Source organism: Rhinoderma darwinii, chromosome 6 (genome assembly GCF_050947455.1).
Source record: "Rhinoderma darwinii isolate aRhiDar2 chromosome 6, aRhiDar2.hap1, whole genome shotgun sequence".
Classification (NCBI taxonomy): Eukaryota; Metazoa; Chordata; class Amphibia; order Anura; family Rhinodermatidae; genus Rhinoderma; species Rhinoderma darwinii.
Genome location: NC_134692.1, coordinates 3,508,584 through 3,521,080, shown reverse-complemented (window position 1 = coordinate 3,521,080; position 12,497 = coordinate 3,508,584). Strand labels below are relative to the sequence as shown.

At 35.4% G+C, this 12,497-nt stretch overlaps 1 protein-coding gene across 6 annotated transcripts in view; it reads right to left on the bottom strand.

Annotated features, from left to right (window-relative positions):
• The window catches only part of SEMA5B (semaphorin 5B), a 259,077-nt gene that overhangs the window by 19,382 nt on the left and 227,198 nt on the right, over nt 1-12,497 (bottom strand). For all 6 annotated transcript variants that reach the window (XM_075829034.1, XM_075829039.1, XM_075829038.1 and 3 more), the window contains one exon: nt 2,695-2,838. In XM_075829034.1, coding sequence (XP_075685149.1) covers nt 2,695-2,838 — 144 coding nt within the window. The remainder of the gene's footprint in view (nt 1-2,694; nt 2,839-12,497) is intronic.

The following is a 12,497-nucleotide window of genomic DNA, read 5'->3' as shown; positions in this document are numbered from 1 at the left end:
CAATCTATAAGGAAACCGTGTTAACAGTCAAACAACGCAGCACAGACCTCTCTCCTGTCCTGGACCTCAGGATGATAGCGCTTACCTGCACTGATACTTTGTAACAACCTCAAAGATTTGTGCTGCTGTTTTTACCTTGCAGAAAATTGCCTAACTTGGTCGTATCATGTTTTCCGCCTTTAGAAAATGTTGTTCACTGAAAGCAAGCAGAGATCTGCGAGGAACTGAAATTAAAGTATATTGGAAAGTTGCAGAACTTTTCATTCAACAATGATTCTGCTTTATAGAGTCTGGACCGGCCCTTTAATGAGACGCATCTCTGCCTGATCATCATCTGACCACAGGAACATTCAGACCTCGGTGGGATCAGACCTTGGACCAGATTCCCGGTTCATCAGCCCATTACAACAGGTCTGGCCCACCAGTGGCGAGCAGCGCTCATATACAAGTGGAAGGATGGAAATAATCTTGATTATAGGAATTGACATATCAGTCTATAAAACGCGCATTATTCACAGACGCAGCAGAAGCTCCAAACTGAAAAACATTCAATCATCATCCGGAAACCCTACAAATAACCGAGTCATCGAGAAAGTAAAAGTGAGGCCATTATCCGCTAATATATGAGGGAGCGGCTCCAGGAGGACGACTAATGAGAAAGGGCAGAGAGGACGACGCCAGAGAGCAGCGGATTAGCACAATTAGCAGAATATTGACGAACCCGGCGCCCTTTCTGGTTTCCATGTGAAATCCGGTAAAAGGTCAGAACGGCTGCGCCGCCTGCCCGGGGTTAAACACCCTAAATAAACTCAACAGCAGAAGCAAATGAATTGTGTCCATTGCCAGACGTGAGGAGCCCGGAGCGGCCGTCCCGCGTGACATTAGCATTTTATATCAATATTACATGACACCGTTCCAGCGTCTTAATCACTGACGACCTCCGAGTAAACGCGACACGGACGCCGTTATTGTGTCCAAGTAAAACTGAACAAACAGGTCAACAAGTTCATCCAGGTCTGTACAACCACAAGCCCGCTGCATGAGAAGGGTCCGCACAGAACTTTATCTCGTGAATTGCATTCTGGGAAATGTCATCTTTACATCAGGCACTAAACAGCTATTGGATATAGGAGAAAGTAACTGCACCCCCCTCCCTGAATTATAGGAGTTCAGATAAACTCTTAGTCTGTCCACAAGCTTGCTGACTGTTTCCAACAATAACCAGGTCATAAATGAGTACAGCTCTGGAGTATAATACAGGATGTAGCTCATGATAAGTAATATAATGTATGTACACGGTGACTCCACCAGCAGAATAGTGAGTGCAGCTCTGGAGTATAATACAGGATATAACTCAGGATCAGTACAGGATAAGTAATGTAATGTATGTACACAGTGACTCCACCAGCAGAATAGTGAGTGCAGCTCTGGAGTATAATACAGGATGTAACTCAGGATCAGTACAGGATAAGTAATGTAATGTATGTACACGGTGACTCCACCAGCAGAATAGTGAGTGCAGCTCTGGAGTATAATACAGGATATAACTCAGGATCAGTACAGGATAAGTAATGTAATGTATGTACACAGTGACTCCACCAGCAGAATAGTGAGTGCAGCTCTGCAGTATAATACAGGATGTAACTCAGGATCAGTACAGGATAAGTAATGTAATGTAAGTACACAGTGACTCTACCAGCAGAATAGTGAGTGCAGCTCTGGAGTATAATACAGGATATAACTCAGGATCAGTACAGGATAAGTAATGTAATGTACACAGTGACTCCACCAGCAGAATAGTGAGTGCAGCTCTGGAGTATAATACAGGATATAACTCAGGATCAGTAATGTCATGTATGTACACAGTGACTCCACCAGCAGAATAGTGAGTGCAGCTCTGGAGTATAATACAGGATGTAACTCAGGATCAGTACAGGATAAGTAATGTAATGTATGTACACAGTGACTCCACCAGCAGAATAGTGAGTGCAGCTCTGGGGTATAATACAGGATATAACTCAGGGTCAGCACAGGATAAGTAATGTAATGTATGTACACAGTGACTCCACCAGCAGAATAGTGAGCGCAGCTCTGGAGTATAATACAGGATCAGTAATATCATGAATGTACACAGTGGCACAATTAATTCAATATATAAAATGTGAAGTGATGGATATAAGCCAGAGTACAGCCCTTGGTAGAAGAGCCCCGTACCCTGCTCTTAGACCCCACCAATCTTCCAAATGACATGTCAGAAAACATTTAAAGGTGCATGCACACTAAGTTACAACGGAGTCTCTGGCCCCCAGAATCAGGGGCCCGGAGATGACGGCCTCCTTTCTACCACTGCAGGCCGGACTCATGATTAAGTGCTTTCCCAGCAAATAATCTGTTATTACAGAAAAGTCATTAATGAACTGCTGTTTGTTTACTAAGTTGAGATCGGAGGAGCAGATTTTATCTGGTTATTATAAGGAAATGCAGCGAGATCGCGGTAATGATACGATCTCTGAGCGGTTCGGGGAATACTGAATAATTAATGGCGCCGGCCTTTATCTGAATGGTTACAGGAGCAACAAAGTGACAGACAATTATTTTAAATGCGCAGATACCGCTGTGTTATTAACCCCCTAACCGCCATGATAGCTGCCGTGGAGCGGAGGAACAAAGCCGTTTCAATAAGGGGGTTCTCACCGTTCCTCTCTGCTCTGTCCCACGCACACTCTTCCTCCAAATCGTGGAGCAGGGTTACTACACGTCCTCTGCCGCACCTGGAAGCCGATCCCGCAGGACGTGCTGCACTGCGCCCAAGAGGACCATGGAGTCCAGCCGCCATTCCTGCAGGAAAAAAGATACAAGAATGTCAGAATGATTGACAGGTTAAAACCCCAAAACAGTGGAACCAAGGAAAGCGAAGGCCCTGCTCACATATCGCGGTTTCCTAGGTCTAGCGTGTCCCTCAGGAAAACGGTCACATACACAGTAGACGCGTCCATATGGCTTCATTATTCCGAGAGAGGCCGAAAGAGCGTCCTTTTGGCCTCCGTTGAACTGGTATACTTTTTTTTTAGGTATGAAATAGTCAGTATATTGCGCTATTCCATCCCGCCGGATTCCACAAAAAGACGTAAACTGCACGTTATGCCTTTTTTTCACATGGGAGATGTGAACAGGGCATTGGGCTCTTGTCCCTTTTGCTGCACGTTATTTTAGCCATCGAGTTGTACGTTCTGCTGCATTATTCGCCTCCGTTCTGTCATCCGCTCATCATACGGACATCTTTCATTCTGTACAACCGATCGGTCACATGATCGGTCATACAATCCGTCCCGTCCGACAAAGTGACGAGAGCCTGACCAATCCCTACACAGCCCGAAAACCTTCTCTCACTATGAAGTGTTGTGAACTTTGCCGATCAGCATGAAAAACCTCTCCAAGACGCTTCATACAACATGGAGGGAGGAACAAAGCGCTGAATGTGCGGAATACAACGGACCCGCTGAATCTTTTATTATACCATGAATTATTGAAGGTGAGAAGGAATATTTCCTTCTCTTTGAACTGGTGATGGACGTTTTATTGGGGAATCTTAACCCTTTCGACATACTGTGTAGTTTCTTTAATGTTATAGATGTCCCGGGCCGTAAGGGCGGAGCAAGGAGGCGGTGATTATAGAAGGGGCGGGGCTATTCAGACATTTCTCATAGTAAGGCTCGTCAATGATGGACTGAAATACAATGCGACAAAACAAAAAGTGGCGCAAATGCGTTACGGAGCCGTGCGGCACGTTTATCAATGTGTATATAAGGGGTGTGGCCAGAGGGGGCGAGGTCAGATTCATATTCTTAACACTTCAATCAGACATCAAATCATAAATCATTAAAGTAAAATACAAATCATATGAATGTTGCTTAAAAGATGCAAATAATTCACACGTTTCTAAACAAATTATCCTCAATTATAAAGAACAGGAAATGGCGCCATTAATGCAGCGGTAAAAGGGATGGGGGAGGGGGTATTAGACGGGCAAAGTGCCGAAAGACTCATTAACACTGAATGAGCATATAATTAGCATAAAACGAGCGCAGTAAGCAAACACGTAGATGCGACAGCCCCCTAACCCTGCAACACTCCACTGTACAGAACATGTGACCGGAGCATCGCTACATTTTAATTACAGTTTTCTAGAAACAGGAGACACGAAAGTTTCAGGCTCTGCCCCCGGACCGTCGTTTATAGGGGGTGAATGGTCTCCGACACCCTATAAAAATGAAGACGGAGACAAAACTCCTTTATTCATTGTGACGTCCTCATCAGTTGTGAACATTTATCCATCGTCATCAGTTACAATTCGATTTTGGTCACTTCACGTTACATTGTAGTTGATGGCACAACATGTAACCCCCACCACCGCAGCTAGAGGGCGCACGTTTCATACGGAAGAATATCCCGGGAAGCCGCAGCTTGCGGAAGGAGGATAAATGTGCACAGTGACGGAAAAAAGAAGTCACGTCTGCTGCAGGGTCGGACACTCGGGGGTTCAGTATCAACAGAAAAATGCAGGTAAGGCAGAAAATGTCTCCTGTGCCCCTCCCCAACATCAACTCTAGATCCTCACCATGTAATTACGAGAAATACAGGTTTTATCCCATCCTCGTACCGCCATTATCAGGCGCATAATATAGATGTGAGGTACAAATCACACGGCTTTACATTGGAAGTTCTCAGGCCTCTTCGCGGTTTTATCAAGGTCATTGTGAGGCCATGAGGATTCTGCACCGAAAATCTGCTTCATACTATAATATTATAAAATTGTATGGGGTCACATTACGGGAAAAATCTCGACACGTATATTACGCTCTATCGTGCTACGTCTCCGCAGAATGACCGCAGTATAACAAATGGTCACATCTACAGCACGATCTGGATGAATATAGATAGGCAGATTCTTCCATCCAGGTGAATACAGACCGTCTACCACCGCAGAATAGGTTTTGCGCTACATAAATAGCGAAATAAACTCACTGACAGCTCGGCACCACGTTCTGTTTTGTTGTGTACAGCGGATCATAAATTCTCAAGTAAATCTTTTCTCTAGTAACGTGTCTGGCGCTCGGTGCTCAGAGGTGTCAGACTACGAACAGAGAAAAAGAAAAACTCATTTCCTGAGCTGCAGCTTTCTTGTAACAGAAACCATATGAAAGTTCAGGTCGGTTTTCCTTGGCAGCCGGCTGATGTTTGCATTCCAGTACACTGCACCTCTGGCCGAGAACTGTACCAAAACCGCAGCAGTGAACAGTTAAGATGAAAAATCAGAAAAACGACCTGACAAATACATTTAAACCAAATGCAAATTGTCACAGGAAAAGACCAAGAAATGAAACAAATGTGGATAGGAGGAGTAAAAAAAGTTCTAAAGAGGCTAAACTCCACTCACTACTGACATTAACACCACTGGTGCCGCAATTATATCACATGACAATATTTTATAACACATGTATTACTGAATCCCATACTGCCCCCTATATATATATATAAGAATATAACTACTATAATACTGCTCCTATATACAAGAATATAACTACTATAATACTGCTCCTATATACAAGAATAGAACTACTATAATACTGCTCCTATATACAAGAATATAACTACTATAATACTGCTCTCTATATACAAGAATATAACTACTATAATACTGCCTCATGTATACAAGAATATAACTACTATAATACTGCTCCTATATACAAGAATAGAACTACTATAATACTGCTCCTATATACAAGAATATAACTACTATAATACTGCTCTCTATATACAAGAATATAACTACTATAATACTGCCTCATGTATACAAGAATATAACTACTATAATACTGCCCCTATATACAAGAATATATCTACTATAATACTGCTCCTATATACAAGAATATATCTACTATAATACTGCCCCTATATACAAGAATATAACTACTATAGTACTGCTCACTATATACAAGAATATAACTACTATAATACTGCACCCTATATACAAGAATATATCTACTATAATACTGTTCCTATATACAAGAATATATCTACTATAATACTGTTCCTATATACAAGAATATAACTACTATAATACTGCCCCATATATCCAAGAATATAACTACTATAATACTGCCCCTATATCCAAGAATATAACTACTATAATACTGCCCCTATATACAAGAATATAACTACTATAATACTGCTCCTATATACAAGAATATAACTACTATAATACTGCCCCTATATACAAGAATATAACTACTATAATACTGCCCCTATATACAAGAATATAACTACTATAATACTGCTCCTATATCCAAGAATATATCTACTATAATACTGAACCCTATATACAAGAATATAACTACTATAATACTGCCCCCTATATACAAGAATATAACTACTATAATACTGCCCCTATATACAAGAATATAACTACTATAATACTGCCCCCTATATACAAGAATATAACTACTATAATACTGCTCCTATATACAAGAATGTAACTACTATAGTACTGCTCACTATATACAAGAATATAACTACTATAATACTGCACCCTATATACAAGAATATATCTACTATAATACTGTTCCTATATACAAGAATATATCTACTATAATACTGTTCCTATATACAAGAATATAACTACTATAATACTGCCCCATATATCCAAGAATATAACTACTATAATACTGCCCCTATATCCAAGAATATAACTACTATAATACTGCCCCTATATACAAGAATATAACTACTATAATACTGCTCCTATATACAAGAATATAACTACTATAATACTGCCCCTATATACAAGAATATAACTACTATAATACTGCCCCTATATACAAGAATATAACTACTATAATACTGCTCCTATATCCAAGAATATATCTACTATAATACTGCACCCTATATACAAGAATATAACTACTATAATACTGCCCCCTATATACAAGAATATAACTACTATAATAGTGCCCCCTATATACAAGAATATATACTATAATACTGCTCCCTATATACAAGAATATAACTACTACAATACTGCCCCTATATACAAGAATATAACTACTATAATACTGCCCCCAATATACAAGAATATAACTACTATAATACTGCCCCTATATACAAGACTATAACTACTATAATACTGCTCCTATATACAAGACTATAACTACTATAATACTGCTCCTATATAAAGAATATAACTACTATAATACTGCCCCTATATACAAGAATATAACTACTATAATACTGCTCCCTATATACAAGAATATATCTACTATAATACTGTTCCTATATACAAGAATATATCTACTATAATACTGTTCCTATATACAAGAATATAACTACTATAATACTGCCCCATATATCCAAGAATATAACTACTATAATGCTTCTCCTATATACAAGAATATAACTACTATAATACTGCTCCCTATATACAAGAATATAACTACTATAATACTGCCCCTATATACAAGAATATAACTACTATAATACTGCCCCCTATATACAAGAATATAACTACTATAATACTGTCCCCTATATACAAGAATATAACTACTATAATACTGCCCCTATATACAAGAATATAACTACTACAATACTGCTCCTATATACAAGAATATAACTACTATAATACTGCCCCCTATATACAGGAATATAACTACTATAATACTGCCCCCTATATACAAGAATATAACTACTATAATACTGCCCCCTATATACAAGAATATATACTATAATACTGCTCCCTATATACAAGAATAGAACTACTACAATACTGCCCCTATATACAAGAATATAACTACTATAATACTGCCCCCAATATACAAGAATATAACTACTATAATACTGCCCCTATATACAAGACTATAACTACTATAATACTGCTCCTATATACAAGACTATAACTACTATAATAATACTCCTATATACAAGAATATAACTACTATAATACTGCTCCTATATACAAGAATATAACTACTATAATACTGCCCCTATATACAAGATAATAAATATTATAATACTGCCCCCTATATACAAGAATATAACTACTATAATGCTTCTCCTATATACAAGAATATAACTACTATAATACTGCTCCCTATATACAAGAATATAACTACTATAATACTGCCCCTATATACAAGAATATAACTACTATAATACTGCCCTCTATATACAAGAATATAACTACTATAATACTGTCCCCTATATACAAGAATATAACTACTATAATACTGCCCCTATATACAAGAATATAACTACTACAATACTGCTCCTATATACAAGAATATAACTACTATAATACTGTCCCTATATACAAGAATATAACTACTATAATACTGCCCCCTATATACAAGAATATAACTACTATAATACTGCCCCCTATATATAAGAATATAACTACTATAATACTGCCCTTATATACAAGAATATAACTACTATAATACTGCCCCTTATATACAAGAATATAACTACTATAATACTGCCCCTTATATACAAGAATATAACTACTATAATACTGCCCCCTATATACAAGAATATAACTACTATAATACTGCCCCTATATACAAGAATATAACTACTATAATACTGGCCCTATATACAAAAGAATATAACCACTATAATACTGTCCCTTATATACAAGAATATAACTACTATAATACTGCCAGTATATACAAGAATATAACTGCTATAATACTGCCCCCTATATACAAGAATATAACTACTATAATACTGCCCCCTATATACAGGAATATAACTACTATAATACTGCTCCTATATACAAGAATATAACTGCTATAATACTGCTCCTATATACAAGAATATAACTACTATAATACTGCACCCTATATACAAGAATATAACTACTATAATACTGCTCCTATATACAAGAATATAACTACTATAATACTGCCCCTATATACAAGAATATAACTACTATAATACTGCCCCTATATACAAGAATATAACTACTATAATACTGCTCCTATATCCAAGAATATATCTACTATAATACTGCACCCTATATACAAGAATATAACTACTATAATACTGCCCCCTATATACAAGAATATAACTACTATAATACTGCCCCTATATACAAGAATATAACTACTATAATACTGCTCCTATATACAAGAATATAACTACTATAATAGTGCCCCCTATATACAAGAATATATACTATAATACTGCTCCCTATATACAAGAATATAACTACTACAATACTGCCCCTATATACAAGAATATAACTACTATAATACTGCCCCCAATATACAAGAATATAACTACTATAATACTGCCCCTATATACAAGACTATAACTACTATAATACTGCTCCTATATACAAGACTATAACTACTATAATACTGCTCCTATATACAAGAATATAACTACTATAATACTGCCCCCTATATACAGGAATATAACTACTATAATACTGCCCCCTATATACAAGAATATAACTACTATAATACTGCCCCCTATATACAAGAATATAACTACTATAATACTGCCCCTATATACAAGAATATAACTACTATAATACTGCTCCCTATATACAAGAATATAACTACTATAATACTGCCCCCTATATACAAGAATATAACTACTATAATACTGCCCCCTATATACAAGAATATAACTACTATAATACTGCCCCCTATATACAGGAATATAACTACTATAATACTGCCCCCTATATACAAGAATATAACTACTATAATACTGCCCCTATATACAAGAATATAACTACTATAATACTGCCCCTATATACAAGAATATAACTACTATAATACTGCCCCCTACATACAAGACTATAACTACTATAATACTGCCCCTATATACAAGAATATAACTACTATAATACTGCTCCAATATACAAGAATATAACTACTATAATACTGCTCCTATATACAAGAATATAACTACTATAATACTGCCCCTATATACAAGATAATAAATATTATAATACTGCCCCCTATATACAAGAATATAACTACTATAATGCTTCTCCTATATACAAGAATATAACTACTATAATACTGCTCCCTATATACAAGAATATAACTACTATAATACTGCCCCTATATACAAGAATATAACTACTATAATACTGCCCCCTATATACAAGAATATAACTACTATAATACTGCCCCCTATATACAAGAATATAACTACTATAATACTGTCCCTATATACAAGAATATAACTACTATAATACTGCCCCCTATATACAAGAATATAACTACTATAATACTGCCCCCTATATACAAGAATATAACTACTATAATACTGCCCCCTATATACAAGAATATAACTACTATAATACTGCCCCCTATATACAAGAATATAACTACTACAATACTGCTCCTATATACAAGAATATAACTACTATAATACTGTCCCTATATACAAGAATATAACTACTATAATACTGCCCCCTATATACAAGAATATAACTACTATAATACTGCCCCCTATATACAAGAATATAACTACTATAATACTGTCCCCTATATACAAGAATATAACTACTATAATACTGCCCCTATATACAAGAATATAACTACTACAATACTGCTCCTATATACAAGAATATAACTACTATAATACTGTCCCTATATACAAGAATATAACTACTATAATACTGCCCCCTATATACAAGAATATAACTACTATAATACTGCCCCTATATATAAGAATATAACTACTAAAATACTGCCCCTATATACAAGAATATAACTACTATAATACTGCCCCCTATATACAAGAATATAACTACTATAATACTGCCCCCTATATACAAGAATATAACTACTACAATACTGCTCCTATATACAAGAATATAACTACTATAATACTGTCCCTATATACAAGAATATAACTACTATAATACTGCCCCCTGTATACAAGAATATAACTACTATAATACTGCTCCCTATATACAAGAATATAACTACTATAATACTGCCCCCTATATATAAGAATATAACTACTATAATACTGCCCTTATATACAAGAATATAACTACTATAATACTGCCCCTTATATACAAGAATATAACTACTATAATACTGCCCCTTATATACAAGAATATAACTACTATAATACTGCCCCCTATATACAAGAATATAACTACTATAATACTGCCCCTATATACAAGAACATAACTACTATAATACTGCCCCCTATATATAAGAATATAACTACTATAATACTGCCCCCTATATACAAGAATATAACTACTATAATACTGCCCCTATATACAAGAATATAACTACTATAATACTGCCCCTTATATACAAGAATATAACTACTATAATACTGCCCCTATATATAAGAATATAACTACTAAAATACTGCCCCTATATACAAGAATATAACTACTATAATACTGCCCCCTATATACAAGAATATAACTACTATAATACTGCCCCCTATATACAAGAATATAACTACTACAATACTGCTCCTATATACAAGAATATAACTACTATAATACTGTCCCTATATACAAGAATATAACTACTATAATACTGCCCCCTGTATACAAGAATATAACTACTATAATACTGCTCCCTATATACAAGAATATAACTACTATAATACTGCCCCCTATATATAAGAATATAACTACTATAATACTGCCCCTTATATACAAGAATATAACTACTATAATACTGCCCCTTATATACAAGAATATAACTACTATAATACTGCCCCTTATATACAAGAATATAACTACTATAATACTGCCCCCTATATACAAGAATATAACTACTATAATACTGCCCCTATATACAAGAATATAACTACTATAATACTGGCCCTATATACAAAAGAATATAACCACTATAATACTGTCCCTTATATACAAGAATATAACTACTATAATACTGCCAGTATATACAAGAATATAACTGCTATAATACTGCCCCCTATATACAAGAATATAACTACTATAATACTGCCCCCTATATACAGGAATATAACTACTATAATACCGCTCCTATATACAAGAATATAACTGCTATAATACTGCTCCTATATACAAGAATATAACTACTATAATACTGCACCCTATATACAAGAATATAACTACTATAATACTGCTCCTATATACAAGAATATAACTACTATAATACTGCTGCTATATACAAGAATATAACTACTATAATACTGCCCCCTATATATATATATATATATATATAAGAATATAACTACTATAATACTGCCTCCTATATATAAGAATATAACGATTATAATACTGCTCCTATATACAAGAATATAACTACAATAATACTGCTCCCTATATATAAGAATATAACTACTATAATACTGCCCCCTATATACAAGAATATAACTACTATAATACTGCTCCTATATACAAGAATATAACTACTATAATACTGCCCCTATATACAAGAATATAACTACTATAATACTGCCTC